The 27,790-nt window shown below is 39.5% G+C and overlaps 1 protein-coding gene across 1 annotated transcript in view; it reads right to left on the reverse strand.

The window, feature by feature from the left end:
- Positions 1–204: 204 nt before the first annotated feature.
- Positions 205–27,790, reverse strand: part of kcnk3a (potassium channel, subfamily K, member 3a) — a 41,756-nt gene continuing 14,170 nt past the window's right edge. The window contains exon 2 of the mRNA XM_075458949.1: positions 205–2,622. Coding sequence (XP_075315064.1) covers positions 1,706–2,622 — 917 coding nt within the window. The 3' untranslated portion in view covers positions 205–1,705. The remainder of the gene's footprint in view (positions 2,623–27,790) is intronic.

Raw genomic sequence — 27,790 nt, forward strand, 5'->3', positions numbered from 1 at the left:
CTATAAAACGTTGTGCTTCTGCTTTCTGCTGTGTTTTCCCCGTGTTTCGCCCAGTGTTGTTGTGTTTTGCACCTCAAAGCCACAGTAAGCAGGCACGGATGAGGACTTAACACTAACATGAAAAACAATACAGCGAGTGACAAATAATACCGGCCAACACTCACGTGAATCTGTTGTTTAAATTAAATATTTTATTATGGTCAAAGAAAAGAAAAAAACACGTAAATGAATGGTCACACACAACCGTTCATAACTCATCTGTTTATGAGAAGTGCTGAACAATGTTAACAGATATATTGCAGTTAAGAGAGAATTCCAGTAAAGAAAAAAAAATGGGACCGAAATGATCCACCTGAAAGTTAAACTACACAAAAAGAATAGATGCTCTTTCAGAACCTAAAATTACAACTGTACAAAGACCTTAGTCGGCTGAGTCGAGTGTGTTTTAGGTGGGGCTGGAGCAAAGGCCCCCTAAGTGCAAGAGGTGCAAACTCTGAGGCTGTTTATTTGTGAGGTGCGCTGCTATTACTGACACTGATTAACAACAATGTATCAAGTCAAGCAACTCTGACTTCTAACACATAAACAAACTAATTAGGGCTTATTATTTATACAAGAAAACACAATGTGATTTCATTAAAAAAAATAAACTTGTGCACTGAATCCCAGTGTCTGAAAGCACGTAACAGCAGTCCTCTAAGGTGCAGCAGTGAATAAGATATACCTTTCTGCAATACGCGAGTGACTCACATGCTCTGAGTTCAGTCTCAGATTATAGTCGAGCTATAAGAAAACACATGATGAGCAACAAGCAGATAAATAGATAAATGCACAAGAAAAAAAAACATGAAAAATAAAATCATAGTGGTTTGTAGTGAGGTCTGAAATAGGTGGGAGGGAGACCTAGTGGGTAAAGATCTATTGATCCCATCTTAAATGTCCATAATGTCCTCTTTTTCAGCAAGACAATAAAGCCAAACCCACCCAGTCATGCCCAGTCAGAAATAACATAAGAGACCAGAAAGTTTGTCTTGAACGTGCACTGTAGTTACAGACACAGAAATCTTTGATTTTTTGAAAACTCTCACTGAAAAAATAGGCTTTCCATCAAAAACCTATAAGTGAAGTGTCAAATATATACACAATTTCATTTAATTGACGCAAGTATGCTACTGACTCCCAAAGATTTCTTTTGGAATGTCTTTTTGGAAAAAGTGGATTTAAGTTTATTCAGTAAAATATTTCTTATTAGGACATTATATACACCTAAAACTTCTCAATCTGTCTAAAAAACCCTCTCACAGTGCTTTTTCTCTCTTTTAGAACTTTCAAACTAAAGTTTTCTCATGAACACAGAAAATACAGAGTTCAGTATTAGGATACTGACAATCCAGATGTGAAGAGATATGCACATGTTCTGTCTTCTAACAGAAAACACATCAGAAGCTGTGTAGCAAATGCTCCTTAAACAACCATTGGCATTATCTCTCAGAGGCATCAGTAGCAATGTTACTGTTAAATGGTTTGTGCTTTCCTAATGGAAGTTAAATACGTGTCTGGAGCTAAGGTCAAGAGTGCTGAATCTCTTTAGGACTGGAGATGTGCTCCCTTGACGTCCACGGAAAGTCTCGCACTAAAGTTGGAGATGCCGTTCCTCATCTCACGGTACACACAAGTGGATCTTGAAACAAAGTCCAACTGGTTTTTAGATGGAGCTTCTGCGTTTGAGTCTTCTGTAGGTGTTGACGCTGTGCAAGCCGGTGGACACTGAGCTGATGCCCGAGTGGCGCTGCAGGCTGCACATGCAGCCATTAGAGTGGAGAGGGTTGGAAAAAGCCTCTCCCTGCTCCATGTAGGTGTCTGAGGTGGACAGGTCACGTGGGATGATCATGGGTATGGAATACTGCAGCTTCTCTCTACTCTTGTACCAAAGACAGGAGCACATGGACTGGAAGTGGAGCACCTCAGCATAAACATTTCGCAGGCCGCGACCCGCCGCTCCACCACTACTTCCTCCAACTGCACTCCCTCCACCACAGCCGGACGGTGAGGAAGAGGGGGAGACTGGGTCTACAGAGCAGTTGATGAGTCCGCCTGCCTGACCGTTATGGGAGAGAAGAGCCCTCTGCTCTGCATCTCTCTTCTCATCCTCTGCATTCATAGTCATGAATCGCAACACTGCCAAGTTGAGGAAGGCTCCGATCACAGCCAGACCTGTCAGGATGTAGATGAAGCTGAAGGCAACATACTCGGGCTTGTTCTGCAGGGCTTGCTCACTCTGCAGCGCCACATAGTCCCCAAACCCGATGGTGGTAAGTGTGATGAAGCAGTAGTAGAAAGCATGAAAGAAGCTCCACCCTTCAAACTGGGAGAAGGCCAGTGCCCCCACACATAACGTGCTCATGCAGGATGTGCAACCAATGATCACCATGTTGACCATGGAGACCTCGGTGCGCCTCATTCCAAGGCACTTCTTCAGGCGGTGGAGCAGGAGCCTGACAAAAGTGTTGATTCGCTCACCCACACTTTGAAACATAACTAAGGTAAGAGGGATGCCAAGCAGGGCGTAGAGCATGCAGAAGGCCTTCCCTACATCTGTGCTGGGGGCTGCATGGCCATAACCTGAAGAAAAGAAAGAGAAAGAAGCTGGGTTATTAGGGCAGAACTAATTAAATCAGTGCAGGGGACAGGAGGAGTCTAAGTAAAGAAGGCTGGAGGTATAGAGGAATAGTCAAACCTGGACTCCAGATATAGATTATTTGTATTCTCAGAGCAGCTTCAGACAAATTCAAACACTTCATTTCACAGTGACAGAAGGCAATTGGAGATGAGAATGCACAGTAGTGTGGAAGCAGGAAGGGCCAAGTATTAATGTCGTGTATGGGAGAGAGGGTTTGAATAATTCATTGACAAATGGTCTCTGCAGAGTGGCTTCAGGTAATGAGTGCATTTGCGCCTAATTAGGAATCAACATATCTCCAGATCAAATAAACAAGACACCAAAGGGTAGGTTTCAAATACTGCTCGTTATTTGTTCTTGTGAAAGAAACAAAAATCACTCTGTCCCGAAGGCATTTAATTATAGAAATTATAACACCTCTTCCAGTACAACAAAGAGAGTCAGTGTGTGCTGTGTCTGCGCCACTGAGTCTTTTGAACAATGACAAAGCTCAGAAGTGTAAAAACTGTTAATAAAGAACCAGATTTATGTTGTAGAATATGACATGTCTAAGTTTGGGAAATAAAATGTCCATCAATTTATCCCCATTAAAACAACATTTTTGATCCTCACTAACAGTCAGGGACATGTGTACTTCCTGAAAGGGCTCCATTATAATTTCCAGCATGTTCTCACCACCAACCACTTTCAGCTATGGGCTGAGTCATTGGGATTTGTGCATACTCATGCTTTACAATTGTCTTACCCTGCAGGATACGAGGCCCTCACATGCAACATCATTACTGCCTGAAATATTCTCCTCACATTTGGACCTGTTGCAAATCGGAGCTGAGAGAAGATGTCCCTGATAACAGGATTCACATATGGAAGAGGTTGTCCAACAGTTTGAATGCAATTAGTCCAGGATTGATTTAATTTTTGAGGCTCTGGTTTTGTTGTCACGCTGATCTGTGGTGGTTGAGCCCTCTATCTGACTGTATGATCTGTTTAAAGCTTTCCCGGGTTGTTCTGCCAAAACGTGAGCCCTGATAGCTGATACATCTCTTTGTGGAAGGGAAAACCTGATCTGTTCACCAGGTCCAAAACCAATTGCTTTATCTGTTTTTAATCTAACCCACACTGATAAATTTACCCAAATGTCACTGACAAGGAAGTGACTCAAAAAAGCCCAGTAATTTTAAACTGAAGGACTGATTCTGTGGCTATATAATACTGTATTTAATTAGAAATTGTAAGACAAAATGTAGAGAGCACTCGTTTTGTTTCTTTAAAAAAAGAAATGTATGCTCATCTTGAATTTGATGTCAGCACAGCATTTAAGGTGGATTTGGACCTTTTGACTTCACTCCCATCCATGTTGTTTATCATGTTCACTTTAGAAGCCATTCCCCCTTACTCAAACCAGTCGAATTGGATGTGGGCAAAGTTGGCTTATTCAGCTATGGGTAGCATCCAAACATACTTAACTGCTTGGGCAAATACTTCAACTGTTCAGTAATGTTTATCATTTTAAATTACAAGTAATTTTGATCATCAACAATACAGTATAATTAAACAATTTGAACATACAAACTGTGGAACCTACTGTTAGCTTAAACCCTAATAAATACAGCCAAATCCAAAAGGTGCAGCCTTTAAGAAATCTTATTTTCTCTTTCTTGTAGAAAACAGCCCTTTGTTGGACTCAGTGGAGGAAAAGCCGGAACTTTACTCACTTTGGAAGAGTTTTGTGTGCATATTCACGTATGCCTGCTCTTAAGTGTGAACCTAAAGCTAATTATCATATTAATCTTTCTCAACCCACATAACTGGAATTTCCCCTCGGGGATTAATAAAGTATAATTGATTGATTGATTGATTGATTGATAAACTGACATAAAACCTGGGATATCAGGTGCTTTGGTGAATTTTGGACAGGCGTTCCCCTTTCGATTTTGTAACCTGCTCCAGGTTGTGAGAGTGGCGGGTTTGAAAAGCACGAGGAGCTGGAGTTAGGAGTGTGTGAGCAGGTCCGCCTTACAGGGGACCCATCAAAATCCAAGGAAGTGCAATTATTGCAAATTTTACAAAAACATCAAATCCTGGTAAAAGGTAAAAGGTAAAGGGGATGGGATGAAACGGTGTAGTTACTAAATGAATGATGTGCTTCCTGTTTGTATTATTCAAGTGCCTTTTCAGCTGTGTAGCAGTGCGATTATTCTCTTAACAGCGACACCTACTGTTCCTGTTATATCTTCACTAAGCAAGTAATTGTTTGCTGCCACATTCAAGTTTAAAGTATCATATCTTGGAACTTCAAAGATTCAGGAAACCCAAAGAAATCTCTGTACACAAAGTAGGCAGACTACAGGTGAAATGTTTATTTGTGCTACTTTCAATAGAAAATTTAGGGTTCAGGGTGATTAACCAGTTATTGTAAATTTATATATATTTCACTTTGCATCCTAACTTTTGTGGAAATGGTCGTATTTTAACCTTACTTGGCTTTCATATATTTAAACAGTTTATCATTAGCTGACAATGATTGTAACAATAACAATATGTGTTTATGTATCGTTTTGTTTATTACTTTGAACAATGTGTAGTTAAATTGTTTGTACATTGCTTTTTCAAATAAAATTCAACCTTGCTGTGCAGCCCCATGCGATGTTCAAGTGTTTCAGCTTCTCAATGTATGGATAAACATTTTTAATCCTGTTTCAAAGTTCCCATGAACAGCTCACTGAGTGACAATAGCTGACACGGATGTGTTTCCTAAAAAGAAATGGAATATGGACTGCATTTATATTGCGCTTTTAAGGTCTTATTGACCACTTTGAACACTTTTAGACAACAAGCCACATTCACACAAACACATCTCTGCAGACGCAGCTAAATGCATAAGTCTGCAGTATCTGACCAGTCTGCTCCCTCACGTTGCAACTCAGGTCTGAATATTAATGTCCTCTTTTTTATGACTATATATTAAAATCATAACTTTCTGAGGAAAATTTGCATTATTGCTTCCATTTTAGAAGGTGCCATTTACAACGCTCTTTTTTCCTTCATTTCAATTAATCTATTACTCTCCCCTCAAGCACTGTATCAAAGACATTTTATTAAACACAAAATGGTATTTTCCTTTTCCTTTACATTCTACACAACACTAATAGAGAAAAGTTTCAACTAAAAACTTGTCATTTCAATTGCAGGACTCCAAATAAGGTTGCTGGGGAAAAACCCACAAATCCCTTTTATGAATCTAACCTTTAATTCTGAGGGCTAGGTTGTGTTTTTGCTTTAATGCCTTGTTTAAGATGTCAGTACAGCATGTAAAAAGCTGTGATTTTGAGAGACTGAAATGCTTATCAAAAATATACCATGGAGTGAGCAGAACAGTTTGTTCAGGTGAGCATAGAGACAATGCTGCAGGCCTGTCACGAGCTGTCTGGAGCAAGGAGCAGCTTATCGAGACATGGGGACGACCGGAGTGACAGTGGCGCTCGTCAACATCAGACGCTGGAGCCGGAGGCGACAAGGCAAGTGGTGCTAGCATGGTATGGGGGAGTGAAGGAGTCCCAAATGACAAGCTCTTCCTCCCACAGCCTCCCCCGCTTCCCTAACAGTGACAATGTTATCACGAGACAGGATGTCTACACTGCTGCTTGTCCTTGGATGCAGGAGAAGCCACGAGGGCTATTCGCTTCTTATGTATCTGGATTACAGTCACTAACAGAGGGAAGTTGTATCTTCAAACATGGGCAAGACATAAAGCTCTGCTGGGGAACAAGCCCCGTTACTCAAATTACATCTCTTTTCATTAAAAAGGCATGTACATGAAATGTGAAGAATAATGAACTTCAGCACCTTCTCTTTTTTTCTGGTTAAGGAAAAATAGAGGATATTAATCATTATGAAAAATATATTTCTGCATACATATAGACACAAAAGAGGTACTCTGCAAGTACAAACAATGAGAAAGTGAGATGTTTTGCATTATTCTGGCAACTGCTCCCTTGGTTTAATCCTCTGGATGTGGTCTTTTCCCTGATAGTTCACCCACCTCTCTATGTCATCCTACATCAATACCCCAAAAAAAGGAATCTTATGAACTATGACCTCCATTCATTCATAGAATTTACAACAATATGTCAATACGGTTTTCACTGTGGTGAATGTAAGTGAAATAATCCTTTATCTGAGTTCGAGTTTGTTCCAACATTTCAGCCTATTGTCTATTTTATACATTAAACAGTAAACCCCAGCTACATCAGAAGAAAAGAAACTGAACTTTTACTAAAATAGTCAAAATCGTATTCAGTTAGTTGAGCTGACAGGTGGCTGGCAGCTCAGGCAGAGGAGGAGAGTCAACGTTCAACACTCATCACAAAGATCCCTGAGCTTAGCTTGTAGCTTATTACATTAGTCATCCTACCTTGTTATCCAACTGTAATCGAAGACACTTAATCACAAAATGCACCTGAAGTGTCACCCTTTGCTTCACTCCTAATGTGGGTTTCAAACTCCTCATTTAAACAATGGACTGCTAGGTACAAGCCACTTTTGTGCATCAACAACGTGCACACTGTGGCACACGATGTGCAAGGCTGTACAGATCCTTTGTTAAAAGTCTCTGTTTGAGATTTTTGAGCTCATCAATACTAGAGCATGTGCCCCAGTGTCCCGGAGGTACAAGAAACAATGCTCCTGCTTACACTGTTTCACTGACCTCGGAAGAACCTCAGACTCTTCACCCTGCTGTCAGGAGACGAAACATTAACACTGAATATGTTTGGTTTTAAAATAGCAGTGTCATTATGAGGGAATGGCCACAACTAATTGTATACATTTCATGGGTAGATGAGGGAAAGAGAGGGGAGACATCTGTGAAATTACAGGCTATCAGATTTTTTTCATAAGGAAACACTAATTCTCTCTGGAATGAGCTCAGATTCTCAATTTGTGTTGGGATTGTTGCAAGATAGAAAATTATTATCAAAGACTTTTGCTGCTCCCCGAGGCTGGCTGTCTCATAACCTAATTTCTGCAATTATCATGTGAAAGAAAATATGAAAATTGCATAACACCGAAAGGAGATAAGAGCTTTTAAAAGACTTATTAGGCAAAACCAACAGGCGAGGAGGCTTCAGCAGAACACAGGTGCACCATGCTCCAAATTCTCATTCCCTCCTCGCTCCTGCCTCTCATTAAGGAACCAGAATTCACAGCTAATCATGTAAGTTCATGCCTATTGCAACTGGCTTGTGTTAATTTAAATGCCACAAAACTTATTATTTTACAGGCAAGAGACATATTCCTTAATGATAGCTGTGGCCTTCTGAAATACTGCCAACCGTCTGAGATCAAGAGATTTAATTTCAAGAATTTAATCCAAGTCTGTTGGACATTTTTACCTTCAAGCTCATTTCATAATTTTTAATCCTTCCATATTGATTTTAGCGAAAGGTTGCACAGCTTAATTCTGTGCTGAGTAACCCTCAATCGGATTTTCTAAATGGAATGCCTGATATCTTCTAACTCGGTTCATCCGTGGCAATGCAGATGCGAAATTATTTCTAGTTGTCATTACATCTTTCTGTGCTCCAAGAGCTAGTTTGTCCCCAAACATGACAGCTCTGTGTATACACTTCCCTCCCCTGTGTGTCTGGCTCAAGAGCACAGCACCACCCACAATGTCCACTGCATCTGAAGTCTCCATTACACTGATAAATTAGCCTGGGATAAAAACAGGCTTTGAAAATACATCAAAGAATGGCATAATGTAGCTCCTAGGGCTCCAGTTCTCTGTCACTCAATTAAATTTTCATTGATTACAAGGTACAATTTATTCTCACCAAACAAGATGAAGGGCACAACCCATTTGTTAAGTGCAACAGGGGAAGGTCTCTGAAGGAGGTGGTACATTCACCAGGGGCATTCATTATTTACATCATCAGTCATTTGTTAACGAGGAGCAAAAACAAATAATAGATGTGAGATTACATGTTATGTTACAATATATACACATACATCAAACCAGTCTCCACGGTGTCCATAGAGATGCAGACTCTTGGACAGAAATGCTGGTGACAGCATCTCCCGCTCTGGGCTTGAAGAATAATATCCTCAGACATCTCGAGATCCGGCAGTCCCATGCTCTATAATACACTCGATGTGTATATGTGTGTGCATGTTGTGAGGGTTCATTCAGAACTTAAGATGAAAAGATGGAAACAGTCACCTGCTGAGTTTTGTTTTCTTTGTGTCCTCATAATTGAGTTACCTTTTAGAGGGACCAAAGGAGACAAGTTTTCATCTTTTACTCGAACTGTACTTTCTACAACTGTTTTGTAAGACATCAGAATTCCCTCTTCAGACACTCATAGCTATAGTCTAAAGTTAAATTATGTGTGAAAGGCTGTTTGAAAAAGGATTTATGGTGAATGTTAAGTTAAAGTAACTGGCATTGCTGGATTGCACAAATTGACCATGAAGTACAAGTTATGACCCCATACACTTTGGGCTTCTACCAATATTGTTACAAACTAGACAGTTACAGAAAATAAAGAACATACAAAATAAAACACGAATACATATCATGTAAAATATGTCACTTATTTGTCACAACCTTATCCATGATTTACACAGCATCTCCTGTGTCTGTATTTGGATCATTTTAACATCACACAGCTCATGGTTGTCTGTACTGCAGCAATTCTACTGTCGTAGTTTATGCCCCTTTTCCACCGAACATTTTTGTAAAGGTACGGCTCTACACGGTACGACTCTACCCTGATTGGGAGCTTTTCCACCGCGGGTTGAAGGTGGGACCCGTTACGATTTTTAGTACCGGCTAGTACCTGCTTCAGAGGTGGGTCTAGTCGGTACGAGCCGATACTAAAATGTCACGTGATCAGTGCTGTCCACTGATTGGTCAGGTGAAATTACATCATACACGCGACGAAGCTCGGGGAGCTTTAAATAATTACCCGCCATGTATGAAAACACACCTGCGAGAGCAACAGAGAATAAACAGAACTATGAATATGGAAGACCAGAGAAGGAAAGCCAACCCATGGACGATGAGACCTGCAGACCTTTCTGTGTGTGGTGGCCGAGGACCGCATACAGAAGGAACTGGACGGAGCGACACGAAATGAGAAGGTGTTCCAGGAGATAGCCAAGCTGATGGCTAACAATGGCTATCACTGGAATTCTCAGCAGTGCTGAGACAAGCTGAAGAGCTATTACCGGCAGGTAAAGGACCACAACAGCCGGAGTGGGTCAAACCGAAAGACATGGAAGTGGTTCGACCAAATGGACAGCATTTACTGCGAACCGGGGCAAGGAGAGTGGCGTGGATACGCCGACGTCTTTGTTGGAGGCGATGGAAAATGGTAAGTGTTGTTCTTATCCCCTTGGTGCAACGCTTATATCTTAACAAATGCATGTTTTATATCGTAACAAACACATGTTCAGTCTTTAACTTGTGTAAAAAGTTACACAGGTGTCTCATGTAAGTTGTTCTGAGTGAGCTAGCAAACAACGCTGTTTTGGAAGGCTAGCACAGTGTCTCACCTATGCAGTTACGTGTATGCGTTTCGTATATTCACACTTTTTTTTTTTTTTCCTTTGTATAACCGATGAGTGTTCGGTTGCTGAGGTCAGCGAAGATCCTCCAATCCCGCAGGCTTCAGAACCGAAATTGGCATCGCAATCTGCAGCTGAGGCAACAGCTGCTATCTGCATTCCACCGGCACCAACACTGGCGTCGACGCCTGTATCTGAGACAACTCCTGCTGTTTACTTTTGTACTGTCTTTTTTAATAAAGAGCTTGGTTTAACTAAACAATATGAATTGTCAACTGCATTACACATTACACTCCATCGTTGTGTTTACTTTTGACTAACCACGGCGGGACACTTTGTAGTCGCCTGAAACCGACGTCACGTTAGTGGTGAACGGGCCGACTCTGCCCACTTCCAGGTCGCGGTTTGTGTGGAAAAGGAAATGGTACTGGTGCCGTGCTGTGCCGTGCCGTGTAGTCTATATCGAACCGAGTAGAGTAGGGCTAGCTCGGCAATGGAAATCTTGCCACTGTTTTGGAACCCAGGCTGCCCTCAGCGAGGTCAGTCTCTGTGAGCAACAGCCCATATTTATCAACCTCTGGTGTTGCCAGAAGATAGCCAGATAATGCATAACAAATATCCAGTTAATGGCCTCTTGTTCTGTGGACCAGTCATTGTTTATGTGAGGCCAAAAAAAGATAGATTTTGATTTTCTTGGTGGAGAGTAATCTCTACTTCTGATTTCTAAGTATAAAAGACTTTTTGACAATTGTCAAATGAAATACTAATACTAAAAGATGACCTACCTAAACCCTTTTTTTGCTCAGTCATGCATCAAGTGACGCAGACGCAGGCGCAGGTACTCGTCAGCTCTTTGGCAATAATGGGAACCCAACAAGATTGGCAAGTAGCAACAACACAGCCTACGGGCTACAGTGGGATGCCATCCCTTCACCATGTTGTAGCAGACAAGCTTTTCAAGGGATATAGGTAGTTTCTGGATGTGAGTCCAGGTCTGTTTGTATGTTGTAGACCTGAGACCACTGATGTTAAACTTTTTCCTTTCAGAAAGAGTGTCTTTAGTCAAACCACATTTTCTGTTCGTGCTTCTCACACTTGGAATTCAATACCACACACAATATGTGAACTCCCGACTCTGACCTCTTTTACCAAACATCTTAAAGCTTGGCTATTGGAGGAACAGCACTGTTGCCACAATCCTGCCTAAACATGTATGTGTTTTATGATCCACTAAACTCTTCATTGTTCTTGCTTTTCTCTTTTATTTTCTGTCCTATTGTGTTTTCTCTCTGTAATTATTCCCTCTTTTCACACTGGCCATGAAGGCTAACTATTCTAATTGTTGTTACTGTTGTTTTAGTGATTTTACTATCCTATGTTGTTGACATCAATCTGCTGGAGGGACTAAAGATGGAAATTAGCCATTGGCTATAATCTTGCATATTTACATGTATATGTTCATTAATATGTATTGTCCCTGCTTTAAATAAACAAACAAAAAACAAACAAACCTGTTAGTAATGGTAATGGGTAACCAGTCTTGTTTTAGTAAATGTACTTGCATTTTAAAATCCCTTTACAGACAATCCTTACGATGTACCAAAGTGCTTTACAGCAGGTAATAAATAAAGAGAAGAATAAGTAATGATTAAAGTTACTTGCTCGATGGCAAAGGCAGCACTTTACTGTGTAATTAACTGCGATTTTATATCAGTCTACTAAGAGAACTCAGTTGAGATGTCGGATATTGGTTGCATGATGAATAGTTCAGTCCTTACAGCTTGTCAAATCAACAAGAACAAAATTCTAAATCGCCCCTTTATATGTGTGTGAGAGTACATGTGTGTACATTTGTGCAAAAACATCATTATCCAAAGTATTTCAGAATTTTTCTGAATGCCAAGCTTTGTGTCGTATATGCACAAAGTGGGGCAAAGTGACAGGTTATAATTTATAGCTTCACTAAGAGGACACGACTGTTGGTAACACTGCAGTGGTCTGTAAACAAATTCCTTCTGCAAAGTTGAAGTGTGTCGAGAGGCGTTACGCACAATCACGGTATTCAGCCCTATATGGCCAGCCTAGTTCTTCACCATACAGGTGGCCTGAGGAAGCATCCTGGTCTGATGTCACCCTTATCTGCGTTTACGCCATCCCTAAAATGCTGAACAGATTGGGGAATGTTATGTTCAACCATATGAGTAAACACGGATCAAGTCGTCAGCTTGGTAGAGGCCGTCTTTGAGCAATAGTCGGCACCGCTTCCCAGCATGCCTTCTCCTCAGCTCACTTTCATCTTCAGCTATATCTTGCCAAAAATATCACTGCACAACCGGACAAAACTGTAACTCTCGTCCACTTGTACACAGCAGTCATTTCTGTTAATGACACCCAAAGATGTTACATTAAAAGACGACCGTGATATGCTGTTTCCCACGAACAAAGTCTCATCTCCATCTTAAACTTGGACCCGCAGACCCCCATCAATTCTCATTCACAGACACCTCAAACTCCAGGCGACCCTGTGATTGTTTATTCAGGCACTCAAACACAGCTCTGGTCCTCCCACCTCCCCAAAGTACACTGTTTAGCTTTTGACCCACAAGGCCTCACTGACAACTGCTGTGTAATGTCCAGAATTCTAGGAAGTAATCTTATTGGGGAAAAAAAGATTAAAGTCACATGGGTCATGAATAATAACAACAAAGAAAGCTTTTCATGTCATTTTAAAGACTTGATGTAACTTCTGTGGATTGTAGAAAAGTCAGTAAACACAGAACTTTATGAAAATGAGGGAAGAATTCACCACAAAGCAACACAATGCTTTGTGTTGTTTGGGGGATAAATATCTTTGGAGGAGACTTTTGGAATTGTTCCCGTCGTTACCCACACATTTAGGTAAAAAATAACACATGGCAGTGCGTCGAGAGTGGGAAATATTGTGAAAGCATCCAGTCAGGGCAAATGTTGCGCTCTTTATTCACTTTCAAAGATAATTGATGAACTAAAACAACACTTGCGCTCCTCAGTCATTTAGATTACCACAAATGGTCCCTAAAACAAAATGCATGCCTGCTGCAGGCAGTTTTATGTGCTTGAACAAATGTTTTAGTGATGAAGACAGCTTTAAGCTAATATAAGTAGAAACAACTCATTAACAAAATCATGGCCAGAAAGCATGTAATGGATGGACATTTGTCAAGGCTTGCTTCTTTTAACCATGACCACAATCATTTTCTAACCTTAAGCAAATGGTTATTTTAACCCAAATGAACGGTTTTCCATAACGGGTCAGTTTAAGGTCTTAACTGATTTCAAACCCACAGGTTTAAACTGACTTTTTTTGGATGGCAGAGAGAAGATTAAAACCTATCCAAACATTAACTTCAGCTGTAACAGATCAGAGAATGTTTTTCTTTTTGTAAATGAGGGCTGAACAGTTTTAGAAGACATTGGTAAATGTTGTTAACCTGCGAAAATAGCACCAGCACATACAACAGTCTTGGCTTAAATGGTGACCAGGTGTACACAGTACCTGGTACTTGAGTCTAACTATTTGAATGTCAATTTGTTTTGTCACTCCAAAGTGCTTAAAATTAGAATCTTAATGGAGACTAGTTCAGATCAACAGGTTGAGCACTGAGTCAACTAATTGTAGAGTTGTTGATTCAGACCCAAAAAGTTTGGTCAACATTTATTTCAATAAGATTAAAAAGATTACCTGATTAAAAACACACAACATGTAAGAAATATACATGTAATATCCAATAAAGAAATGTGATGGAAGTAAAACTTGGTACTTTTTAAGGTTAAATTTTTGGTTATCCTTCCTGCAAACGGCTTCTGAGATTCTTTGGCCATCAGGGTTTTTATATATCTATCTGAAGACATTTATGGTTTAGGTCGGTCTTCTAAATTAAGAACTTGAGCAAAAAATGTCACTTCATCAAAATTTAGACTTGTTTTTTTTTTAAAGAATGCACTAAATAACCATTTGCAAACTTCTGACCCTGAAATTTGTGGTGCGGATGCCAGACAGGTTTTCTTCTGATGACTTTTCCATGATGACACATTTGTGCAGGAGTAACTGCACAACCACTACTAGCGCTTACCTCTTTTAGAAGCTTTCTTTGTCCTTTGGGCTTCAACTTGGCCTCCGCCAATTTTGTTAACTACCATTTTTTAATTAGAAGAAAACAGTCCCCCAAAACACTTTGCTTTCTTCTTAATGTCCTCTGCTTTGTGATTATGGCTTGAGGTCTGAGATTCTTCTGAGAGCTCAAATCTCTTGGGCTGCTCAAACTTTACATTTTTTACACACACAATTTTACTCAATGTATCAGTAAACTTAAATACTGAAAAGAATAATGTTCTACTCAGTGATCTCACAGTATTAAAAATGTTGAGTGTCTTTTCTAGAAGTCACTGTGTGTGTCGAAGGGTAATATTCTTTAAAAGTCCATTCACTTTGTACTAATTAATATGCATACATTTCACTGATAGTACCTCTTGATGTTTTTCATGTAAGACTTATAATGATGTCAGAAATGTCAGCTTCTACGATGTTCTGCTAATTCTGTTAGTGGACTTAAATGGTAAGAGTAATATCTCCAATCAAACATTCATTATATGCTTCAGCAGTGAAGAAGGAGCCTGTCCAGTCTGTCCAGGGAGATGAACATACACAGAGAAAGAAAAAGGTTGACGCAGGATGTATTTATCACAAGCAATCTGATGTAACGCCAGAGGACACGGGACATTGGCAGAGCGTCTGTCTGGGTTAACTTTAACTCGGTTAGCCCTATGTAGGCTCCAAATCGGGCCTGGGAGCATGTGCTCTCATCCAGCATGCAGCTGAGACCCAAACACTGCAGCGTCACAAGCGTTGAGACAAAAGCAACCAGGCGTTAGACCTGAGAGCTGCCACTGCTCTGAATTATCTGTCTTGTAGTAAGACCTTATCGTTGTGCAATACAACCACAATCTCTACACACTGTTAAAGCCCCTTTATCCACACACTCGAAAGCATCAATCTGTGACTGTGTGTGTCCTCGGCCAATGTTTTGCTTTCACGGAAAAAAAAAGAAAATAAATAAAACAGAACGCTATCAGCAGCTGTTTCCAAATGTACAACTTAGGTTCCTTTTTAGGGGATATGAGTGGAAACCTTGGCAGGCCACAGTTTTCCATGAGGTCAGTAAGCAAGGCATTCCAAGCTGAGTGTGAGATCTTTGGGAGCATGAGCTAATTAAATAAATCACGTGATTTATTGTACCTGATATACAGCTGATATAAAGTTTGTTTAAAAGTTACAACATAGCTGGACTTAAATAGTTCTTTCTACTGATGTAAACTGCACAGGAGGAGGAACAGAGGATAGAAGTGGACAGTGATGAGATGTTAAGGGAAATGAAGCAAGAATATGTAAGATTAAGAAATACAAATGAAGGCTTGAACAGTTTGAGCACATCTCATTCTTTGCTGCACTGTAGTAAATATAAAATAGACCAGTTCAAAAGGTAGACCATCTGATACTTTAAAATGTTAATTTTGGTGGCAAGTCTTGCATTTGTACTCATTGCTAATGTAGGAACTCAGAGTTGGTATTGCTTTCTCAGCTTTTAGGAGGTCTACTCAAATGACAGACATATCCGTTTCAAGTGCTCAATTTGTGCAATCTGCTGTAGAGGTGTGCTTGTGTGGGTAAGAGCAGAAAAAAAAACTGAAGTGAGGACTTGTCGTGTAATATGCTACAGGAAATTAAAATATTAAGCTACTGTTTGACTATCAGACAAAAAAGTTGGGGAGGACTGGCCTATACAGAAACGAGTTCCAGGTGTCACTGAGGATGATGGTATGGGGATTACAGGGATCACTTTCTGTGGAATATATAAAGGACAAAGACACTTACATTTAGGCTTGGAAATGGGAAAAGTGTGAGTGAGGAGATAATTACTGAAATACAGAAACTATCAATTTTCTTTGATCCTTTTGCACAAGAGTTTTATGTTTGTCTCGTGATGTAAAGATGCAAAAGCACTGTAGAACAAACACTGTGGTTGTCATTTCTGAAACATCCGAGAGGTCTCTCTTATTCAGTTTATAATACATTTCCTATGAAATCAGTACTGTGCCAATAAAAACAAACCATGTGTAAGCCTTAATGCTTATTTCACGTACACTCTGTGTCATTTGTCTTCAGTTGAAAGCCGTTTGAGCCTCTTTTCACTGCTGACTCCTTCCTCTCACCTCTGTTTCTGACCCATCAACCAGTCATTCAGAGAGCATTTGCTCTCTCTTTGTAGCCCATGTTTGCCTCCGTCACCTGATTCCACAGATGTGTGCGCTCGCTCTGGCCCCTGTTCAACTCGTTCAGCTCCTCTCGGAAAGCAGCTGCTATCCTAAACTTACATGTGCTGGCAGAGGGTGAGGGTGGGGTCACCATAGTCTGGCACTATAGCACAAATATCACATTACACTGCAAAAAGGACAACAATATGGAAAAACCTAGGGCTAATTGAGACAAACAAGCACTCAGACTCACAATGATATGCATTTGTAATACATTTAATGGAAAATTGACCTTTGTGTTGCATATGTGCTTCTTCAGTCATTGTTTCTTTATCCAGTTCTACTTCACTCATATTTGCAGCAAAGAAATACATCTCTGAATGTTTTAGCCTTTGCTCTGATTATAATACAAGAAACTAGTTCAACGGTACATCATATGCAAGAGAATTCTTCTCTATTATTTTTTTTCCCCCAAAAGGCCAATTCATCTGTCAGAGGGGGCGAATGCTGGCCAAGATTCCCCCAAACATTTTTGCTTAAGCTTTCAGTGTAAATGTGTTAAGTTCGGCTCCACCAGAGCTGAAACTGAAGCAATATTTCAGACCTCAACACGTCAATAGGCAGTGAGACTACAGCTTGAAGATCATTGCAGAGCATGTTCACTGACTGGTTCTTATGTGCCGTTAAAAAATACACACTCACATGCAGAAACCATGACATGAGCAAAAGAAAAGAGGTTGAAGTAACAGTAAAAACAACAACAACTGGGAAACAGTAAAAATTCTTTATGGTCAGCTGAAGCGGAAATTATATGAAAAAAATGGAAACATACTTAAGTGCCAATTGAGGCTTCCGCTCCACTGAAGAATCTGAAAATAGCTGCAGTAGAACATCTCTGTGGAGTAACGTGCCATACTTCCGCCGTGTCAGACCACTTTTTGTTTGATTGATTTTGGACTGCTGCCCTTTTGGTTACATCATGTTGTCGCACCCTTTTCCTCTGCAATAATTTAATGGCACACAAATAGATTATTAGCCTGTTCAGCTATTTATCATTCTGACCCAATACTTGCACAACTGTCACAGGCTTAACATAAATCAAGCCACATTTTCTGCTGCTTTTCCAGCTTATTTAGATGGACGCTTGTTTTATCTGATTAGTTTTACTTTGCTGTGGCTTTTTTCAGCTCGTTTCTGTCCGTGATTTATGCAGTATGTGACATGTAACATTATTTTGACAATAGCAGGGCCAATAATGCGAGTGAAGGAATAGGTGACGGGGTTGTCTCATCCGGAGCTACTTGTGGCAAAACACAAAAAAAATATATGGCCTGTTCTACGATGTAGGTTCAACATATCCAGGGTATCTTTAGATGATCTGGTTAAAATATTCCATAAGTTTCCTGACATTGGATATGCGTATGTTCATGTAAAACAGATGAAGTTGGCATGAGATGACCAATCACAGTCAAATATTTCTATCAGGTAGAAAAACGAAAATCAATACGGCTTCTGCAGCCAAAGGAGAGAGAACAGCTGACAAACAAAAAAAAAGAATAAGTTAGTAGTTGTTACCCTATTATCTATTTGTTTTTCCAACTATTCAATATACTGATAATAAACAAATCTGTGAGTTTCAGCAGCAGCTTGAAACCACTTCTTGCTTTACTAGCTAGCTTTTTTTACTAAAAGTAGTGGGTTGCAAGTCATATTTTTTTTAATGCCAAATTCAAGGAAGAGCAGCTACATAAATTGAAGTAATTCACACCAAATATGCAAGTCCTGGATCAAGAGTTATTTATAACACCAAAGCTATATAAAGGTTTGCTGAGCTGGGAGACACAGTGTTAGTGTTAAAATTTCCAGAGAAGAGCACTGATGTAAAACTCAACCATCAGAAATATGTGGGTGTCTCAATTGTGCTTTAATCTCTGCAGTTTAAGGGTGATTTTCTAAAATGATATTTTGCTGAAATATTTCAAACCACAAGCCAACATGAGGCAATGTGTGGTTGCTTTTACAAATAATCTACACTCTCACGGGAACACGAGGATGTGTGGTCCTCTGACATTAGCTTCACTGGAGACACAAGTGCCCATCAGCATCCTGTCTGAATGGAGCATCGCGTTAGTTCTGGCAGACCACGTAGTCAACGCGCCCTTGCCTATTGGCCGACGCCAACCCAACCCCTATGGCTCCACAACCAGCTGCGCTCAATGGGTAATCAGCTCCTGCTTGTAATTGGATGCTGGCATTTGGGGCACTTCATTTAAACTTGGTTTGCTGTCACTGCTTTTTTTGCTTTCTGCTTGCACCCACCACCTCCCCTGCTCCACCGATTTTTCATTGCCAACAATGTCATACTGTTGTTCATCGTTGCTTGCTCTGTTCTAGGGGGTTTGTTGCCTTTACAGCAAATGGAAGGCACTCCACCTGAAGATGCTGCTGTTCCCTGTCTGGCTTCCATGGAGCTCATGGAAAAGTCGGGAACTTCCTCCGAACAGAGCCATACCGCCAAACACAAATTGTATGCATTCAGAATAAGATTCTGAAATTCATCTCTGTTTCTCGTCTCGTTTTGACGAGTGGTTCTGACAGAACTGGGCTTATTGCCACATTGTAAAGCTATCATGTGACATGCCATGTGAAGGATGAGACGAATGCTGGCACCTGACCCAATGAGCAGAGGCAATTAAATCAAGTAATTGATCTTATCAAGGTGTTATTTGAACCCCAAACTGCATTACTTACTGCTTCACATCTTCTGCACTGAGATGTTGTTTTGCTGTTTATCTTGCTCTTATGTCATTTTACTGTCTCAGAACTGACAGATGAAGCTGAACAAATGGCAATAATAAAAGCTGTTCGGCTAAGAGCTGTGTCATAATAGAGTCGTGCTGTCATTCGCACCATGCATTCAGTGCTTTGACCGAAATTCCTTGAAACAAAACAAAGAGGCCTCAACCGAATTGAGTGTCATTGTAAGATGAAACACATTTGTTAGATTTTTGTTGTTTCTGTTCCATTTTGCTCACCTTGTACTTACATTATCTTTAATGACATGAGGAAAATGCAAGGTTAGCTTCACAAGTTTTTGACCAAATTACTGTAATCATCACAGTTTTTCTATAAAAAAGAAATGTATCCCTGTTGTAAAGACCTTGTTGTAGAATCTTTTCAGCCAATACTTTACATGCACGTGTACACCATGTGAGAATAAATTCCCATTTCTATCTCCAAGTGTGTCACTAACTTTGTAAAAAACTATATCACAAAATGACCATCCAGGTCTTCCTGTCACCTTGGTGAGGTAACAACTGCCTCGGGGTGCCCATATGGCCAGAGCAGACAGATCAATCTGCAGGTTCACCACACAAGACTCACTGTGCCAGGAGATACATCTGTGAGATTTGTTGTAACCTACTTGGAAACAAAGACTAAGGAAACTGAGAGCTTCAGCATAATACTTCTGCAATTATGTGTCAACATTTTCTACTAAATTGCTTTTGTTTTACCATGTATCTGATTACTGCTGTGCATTGCATCTTATGCAGCAAACCACTGACGTAGTCAGGTTAATGTCCAAGCCTGTCAGACAACCACAGTAATGTAGAGAAACAAATAATGATGCTGTAAGAATGTGTCCTGTCGGATTTTTAAAGATAAAAATAGTCCTGAAGCTCAACTTGCTCTACTAACAGAATTCATTTGTGAGCCTGTCTACTCATGATAGAAAAATAGGTCTTTTGAGCAATTATCTTGCATCAATACATCCTCAGGTTTCATTGTGACAGAGTCTTTTAGTAGCTGCATCAGGAACAAAGTTCTGAGGTAACATAGTTAACTCTGGATAAGGAGGACATCAGTGTGGGATGGATAACTTGGCAAAACTTTGGACAAGGAAAGACCAATTTATCTTCCATTTCAAACTAAACGTGGACATAACTTTATACCATCTATCATCATAATCAGTTGTATGTCACTAACTGTAACCGAGATCGAGTACATACATTTTCAAGCAAACCAAGTTTTGGTTGTGCTCTAACCAAAGAATTGCATTCATATGCATTGTACTTAGATGTTACTCCTTACCCTGCCTTAATGTGTACCCTGCTTTTTCTGCTGTTTCTTTTTTCCCTCCATAAGGAACCATATTTCACAAAACTGACATCACACTCTACTAAATACCATTTGAAATGAGGGATTTAAACCATTGACTTGTTAAGAAAATATTTACTGAGATCACAATAAAGGGAGAAGGAACAATTTCACTATAAATTTCTACTTTAGCAGCGAAAGAAGCCACCAAGTTTATTGATATGTTTTGGACACTGGAATCTACGTCTATCGTTTTTATAGTCTGTGATCTGTACATGTGTAAGAGGCCAAATGCTTCCTAAATGTCTTTTTGTGAAGCAGTGACAGAGAGCATAGTAACTGAAGGCAATAAATTTTGGCAAACATTACTTTTTAATGTTGCAGTGATAGCTTGAGGGATTACAGGCATGCTCGTCTAAATATCTTTTTGGTGATGCCTTTATTGTTTTAGTACCAAAGAAGGAGAAAGCTTCCTGCATTGTGTTTACATTTCTTAACATATAAAACCTGTTGCCTTTTCACGTAAGCTTAACAAAAGCAAGTGTAACTTGTGGGCTTTATCAAAACATTCCAAATGTGGATGGACGCAACATATCCGGTAAAAGTCATGTTCTGTCTAGCATCCAATAAGTAACACAGTTTACAGGAATAGATGGACTGAAACAATGCTGGGCAGAAATGAGTCAGCTTTCTGAAGCCAGACGGACATTTTTCACTTTACAGACTTCACGACTCGAGTAACCCGTGTTTTCACAAGAGCTAGAAAGAATATTCCACATTTACAATGATGTTGTCATTGCATTTCTTTTTTACTTTTCCTCCTGTTTTGTTTTTAAAACATCATACAAGTCATAGTACCCCAAACCCAATAAAATCATTACCTCAACAAAACCATGACCTGCCCCTACTCTCTATGTTTTAATCTACCTAATTTATGTGCTTATTTATCTACTGCCTTTAACCAACCAGAGCTAAACAAACAAAAGGAATCTATTGTCAAAGACAGTGAAAGACAAATTATGTGTTCGACCTTCACCATAAATTGTCCTCATTGGGTGTGTGTTCATGCAGGCAGAAATAACCTTTGACATTTGTAGAATATGCAACTTCTAGTGGTAGTAAGAGCAACTGCATGAATGATGAACAGAAAAAAGAATGGTCTCCATTAAAGTAATGCTGCATTATAAGAATTTGTATCTTAGCCCTAACAATGATTGTTTTAGTCTTTATTTCTAACTCAAACTAAGTGATGTTGTTGGCTAAACCGACCCAGGAAGTGAAAATTTCAATTGTAACACGTTGAAATTACATGTTAGCAAGGCAACCAGCAAAATGGCATTCTTAAGGCTGAGGGTTGCGTTACAAAAAAGGATTTATTTTAGCTCTAATCATGATCTTGTTCTTATCCTAACCAAGTATCATTGTTTAAACCCAACCACGAAGTGCCAAAAAAGTTTAAATGGTTGCTGTGTGTTACTAATTGAACAAAATTGAAATACCCACTCAGGTGCTGGTCTTGAACACATCATACCATTCATAAACACTTAGAATACTTAAGAATGACATCTGCTCAGGTGGAAACTCTCATATGAATCATGTTTTCCCCCAGCCACTTGTGGGGGGCAGTACTTCACAGAACGTTCTTATGGGTCATATTTAAGGGTAGGAACACATTACCATTTCAATAATCGTTTCAGTTAGGGGAATTCTTTGTGTTTTAATTTTGCCCAAATGGTAGATTTACTGTAGAATATACTCTGAGTACTAAATTTTTTCCACAAAACTTAATGTCAGTAGACATTTCTAATCTGTCCTTTTGACTAAATTCCACCATCCACCATATTTTTATAAAAGCAATTGGTCAGAATGCTCACTTTGTGCTTTGTTATATAACTAGGAGACACTACTTAATGCACCATTACCAGCACTGGCACATTGGATAAATCATAACTTGCAGTCCTGTCTGGAACTTGCAGTTGTTAGCAGTTCTCATTCCATGGGAATTCTAATGCAATGGGAGTGGAAGGATTTTTCTGGTGATGGTAGGCTTGATATAATTCTCATTCAATCTCTTAAAAAAAACAAGAGAAAATATAACAAAACCATTTCACTACATGCAGTATCTAAGAAGTTTTTGCTGTTGATGTCATAGGTGCAGCAGCAGGAACACTTTGCATGCATCATTAGAATCATCGTACATCAGCATGTACCTGGCGGGAAGATTCATCACCTGACATTTGGGATTTCAGGATAATTGCGGAACAAACAGTTTAGCAACCTCTTGTTTCACCCCATGTTTCTCACAGGAGCTGGGCTTTGAATTAACTGCATACTAATAAACCCATGCTCTGTTTTAGGCACCAAGGGGGTAAACACAACCCACCTATCACTGTTATTATTATCATAATGCCCGGTGTGTGACAGTCCACTTCATCCAAGTTGGCTTGTAGAGAGATTAAGCAGATGCTGGTATGAAATTACAAAACAAATTCCCCAGGGACACGGTACATAAGCCGGTTGAGCTATAGTCGCTTGGCGCTGTCGGGCTGAATCATTCCTGTGCTTGGAGCCAGTTGGAGAAGCGTAAAGCTAACAGAACACCCGGGTAACCAAAGCATTCAACAGAGAATCCATCTCTGGTCGCAGAGAAGGTTGGAGGCATCAGGAGCAAGTGAGCTGTGAGAAAATCTCTTGAAGTTGTTATGATAAGATTGATGAGGAAAAGGCTAGTTTTTTTTCTTTGAAACATAAACATACAGTATTAACCTCACACCTTTCAGCTCAGTGTTTAGACCACTCACACAGCTGAGGAGCTGACTACACGTGATGTGGAAAGACTTTTTATTGGCACGTGTACGTAGTGAGGCAGAAAAGCTTGGGCTACTTACTGAGGCTCCACCATCTCTGCGGGCTGAAGGCGACAGCTAAGTGCTTTGGGGATATAATCAACTCCATCTGAACATCTCATGTTCTGATTTTCCGTCATTGTTTTTTCATTTCTTGGTAACTGACTTTGGTGCAATGAGCTATTTGTGTGTTGCATTATGTACTACCATCTTACCGCTGTGGCCATACAGAGTAGCTCTAATCTTTATCAAACGGGGTAAAAAGTTCAAACACAGCACACATACCACTAAATCCATAATGAGGTTCTTTGTGAGAATTTCCCATTAGTATTCAGGCAATTCTCTAAGAAATAAACACAATTTGCAGCTGAGTGCATGCTGTAATACAGTCTCTCTTTAACATCATTGAGGGAAAGTGTTGAGACGCTTTTGTCAGGGCCATCTCCCACATTTCTGCATAATTTCCTAAACACAATGGAAGTTCTCTCAGGCAGTTTATCTGAAATGGCTCGCCTGGATTTTATATATTAATGTTGTCATTGCCTATGTGCTGCAGCAGCCTGAACAACATATTTTTATCATCATTTCTATAGAATTAAATGCCTGTAATGTGACTGTGATTAGTGACCTATGTGTTTAAAGTTTATTTTGTGCCTCAATACTTGTGTTTTACAGATGGAGCTAGGCCGGTCAGGTCAGTAAATCATTCCAACATGTGCTAGACATTGTGACAGGGTCTATTGCAGAGTTTCATAAAAGTGAAAACATTTTTGTATGTTTGTTTTTTTCTTTTTTCTGAAGCTGAAGCTATGAGTTAGACTCTAGTCCCATCCTGTACTTTCTTAAATTAACTTTACTTTAACACCGTTTTTATGTTTATGCATTAGAAACTATGCAGTGAGAGTTAGATACACAAATAATTCACTTTTTTGCATTACATCAGGCATTCTAATAAAGACCAGTATCAAAATGTTTTCCTGGCTTACTGCGTGAAGTATCGCACCCCTCCAAAACAAAGACAGCATATTAACCCCTTAACGCCTATTGTCGCATATATGCTATAAACCATTTGACTCAATCAACTAGCTGAGATAGCATCTTTATTCCCCCAAAGCCGGTTAGTCCATATTCACTACGGACCTAGGAACCTTTATATAAATAAATATGTAAAGAAAAAAAAGGGTGAATAAAAAAACATTGTTTTTTCACTGTTATATTACTGTGTTGTTGTTATCTTATTATTGACCATTATGCCTGGTGTTGCAAATAAGCAACATACCAAATTACATACCAAACATACCAAATTGACCAGGATGTCTGTTGTTGCAAATTTGCAACATACCAATATTTCTATTTATTTTTTGTGCAAAAGTGAAATTAATAATCTCAGCATTATTTAGCATCTACTTAAAGGCTAAAACACACACAAAACATTTTTTTATATACAGCTATATAAATTCAGGCGTTAAGGGGTTATAAACATGAACCAAACCTCCCACTTAACTCAATTTTTTTTATCCTATAAGATTGTGTTATCTGTTTTAAGGAAAGTCATCACATGAGGAACCAAATAGTTTATCATGCCAAAACCTAAACAATTGTGTTTTAAAGCCTAAACCAAATGAAAACGTTGACACCTGAATGTAACCAGATGCTTTAGGTGTCTAAACTGTGTCAAACCAAAACTAAAAGTGAATGTAAACAGTGAAATGAAGTGGCAAAATACTGAGTTAGAGAGGACACCATATTAAGTCTTATGACAGTTGTGTTGTTTCTAAAACTGGTAAACACACCTTTTTGCCCAAAAAGTCCTCCAACAAATAATGACCATGTCATTTGTTTATAACCTTCTATATGACTCATATTGGGGGGGTTACAGGTTTGCTAGGGGTGCTACAAGCACCAGAAGGGAAATATGGCTCATATGAGCTTTTCCACATCAGAACAGGCATCATTCTAAAATCTTTTGTTTAAGAAGCCACAAACTCTTCATATGGAGGAAGGATGAGAGTGGATGGCACTGCAACGGTTTCAACTATGGAGCTTTGTATAGCTTGAGGTTGAGAGCCATTTACTGTATGTTCTGTCAATAACACGACAACACTGTAGTAAAACACTTTAGTCATTACCGGGTTGGATTCAGACAGTAACATAACCTCTGTAAGGGCTGAAAAAAGTATAAACTGAAAAAGTTCACATTTGTTAGCACTCACAACCACTAGACGTTGCATATTCTTTGAACGCAATTATTAGTCGTATCTGCCATAAATGAACGTTTTGGAGAGGACAGTCGCCATAAGAATGGTTATGACTGGTTCATACAGGTTTGTAAGAAAAATAATTGATAAAAGATTACAACAGATGATATGTTTTTTTAGTTTCTGTGATCTGGATAAAACTGAATACATTTTTTGTGACCTGTTGTTTGTTTGGAATGAATAAGTAACTGTTAAACCACTGTAATGGGAGCAGATTTGTTTCAGAATATAGAATGTAAAACCTTTTACAGATTCAAAGAAATGTCAGATGAGAGATTGCATCAGAGGTAATGAAATATTTGTTCAACAGGGAAAAAAACAATGAACAATATGAGAATGTAAGTGTAAATCCTCAACTTTACCTGCAGAGCCTCTTCATGGAATTGTCAGTTAGAATAACAAAGAGCCAGAATATTCACTGTCTTACTATCAGCATTGTTCCTCGAGTCACATCCTGACTGTCTGCACAGTTTTCCAATTCCTTTCCTTTTCAGGTCACAAGAGGAGAAACACAGTGACACGGGCTTGTTCAAGAGACAGCCCCTTGACAGTTTTAACTCTCCTCAGAGGTTCATTTGACATTTCTCATATTGCTATGATTAAATCAAAATGAAGCAAAGATTAGTCTTCAAAAAATTGATTAAAAGAGAAAACAAGAAAATAGAAAATGCCTCAACAGGCCACTGAGCCACCTTGTGATTAAATATTGCACCAGGGAAAACACAAGCCCGGTCAAGAAATTTGACGGTGTCGGAGAAAAAGATGTTTTTTATATTTCTACAAATCCCAAATATGCATAACCTCAACTGTAGTATTCAATCAGAAGCCAGTTTTTTGGAATTTCTATCTCTCATCCAGCAGTCTTTTTTATTCTAAACTGAGGAGGAGATTCAGACATGTAACCAGTGGTCAGGTCACATATTAAATGCGTAGTTGACCCGCTCAGCCGTTCTTTGGGTTGTTAGGGACACCATCACCTGTTTCTTGTTTATTCCCCTGGCCATATGAGATATTGGTCTCACTTGAGCTAAGTGCATATTATGATGAAACCATCTGGGGAAAGATGTCAGAGCAGCATTACTAACATCAGACAGATGATGCTGAAGCCCACAACAGTTGTTTAGAAAAGGTTTTTTCGTATATATGGCTTCCTTCCCCTCTCTCAAACAATCTGATGTCTGCAGAATGCACAGTATTGTGTACCTTATCCTGTACATAGAGGTAGACTGCTGTATTGACCTAATGAGGCCACTGTTTATAACTAAATCAGCAGAATCTGTAGGGGAAAATTTAGAGTTCTACAAATTCTTTCTCATAAGAAATAAAGTTGTTTATATTTTCACAGCTACCATGTTGATGGAGTTGTGACACATATTTTGTGTCTGATGCACTGGGCCTGCCTCATTCATCTCAAATTACCACTGGAAGGATTAGGACATTAATCAAGCCTGTGACCAACCCTCACTAAAAGCTCTGGGTTGGGAAAGGGGCACATAATTCAATATTGCAGGACATGAGATTATAGGCATTGTTCCACAAAGAGGAGGGAAAAAAGAGGAAAGAGTTCATGTTTCTGATCAAGTAAACCTCCCAGGAGTCAGTTTGCAATGATCCAGCTGAGACTTTATATGCAGCATGTTGTGTATTTTTATTCTGGAAGACAATCAGTAGGAAACGTCAAGTGAAGGAGATTGAGCTCTCACTACTGTGTACTATTATGTTTGGTTAAACTCCAGTCAGGGCCTGCTGTATGATGAAGTCTAATAAATACAATGTCATTTTTGTTTAGTGAGTCAGGCAAGCACTCAACTTTCCATTGAGGCAGTGGAGCATTAAGCAGACGAACAAGAGGTAAACATTTGGTGGTCCTGCGAACAAAGCAGAAGCAGCAATGAGAGTCACTTCTGTTAACTTTCAGACATTTCTGCTTCCCGGTCACACCAGCAAAGAGCTCTCTCAGCTGATGATGTTTCTGCATTTCTCTTTGTACACTCTCTGTACATCTAAAGATTGCTAAAATGTGAGCAGCGTTATTTGAAAAATACAGA

The sequence above is a fragment of the Odontesthes bonariensis genome, chromosome 24 (assembly GCF_027942865.1).
Source record: "Odontesthes bonariensis isolate fOdoBon6 chromosome 24, fOdoBon6.hap1, whole genome shotgun sequence".
Taxonomy (NCBI): Eukaryota; Metazoa; Chordata; class Actinopteri; order Atheriniformes; family Atherinopsidae; genus Odontesthes; species Odontesthes bonariensis.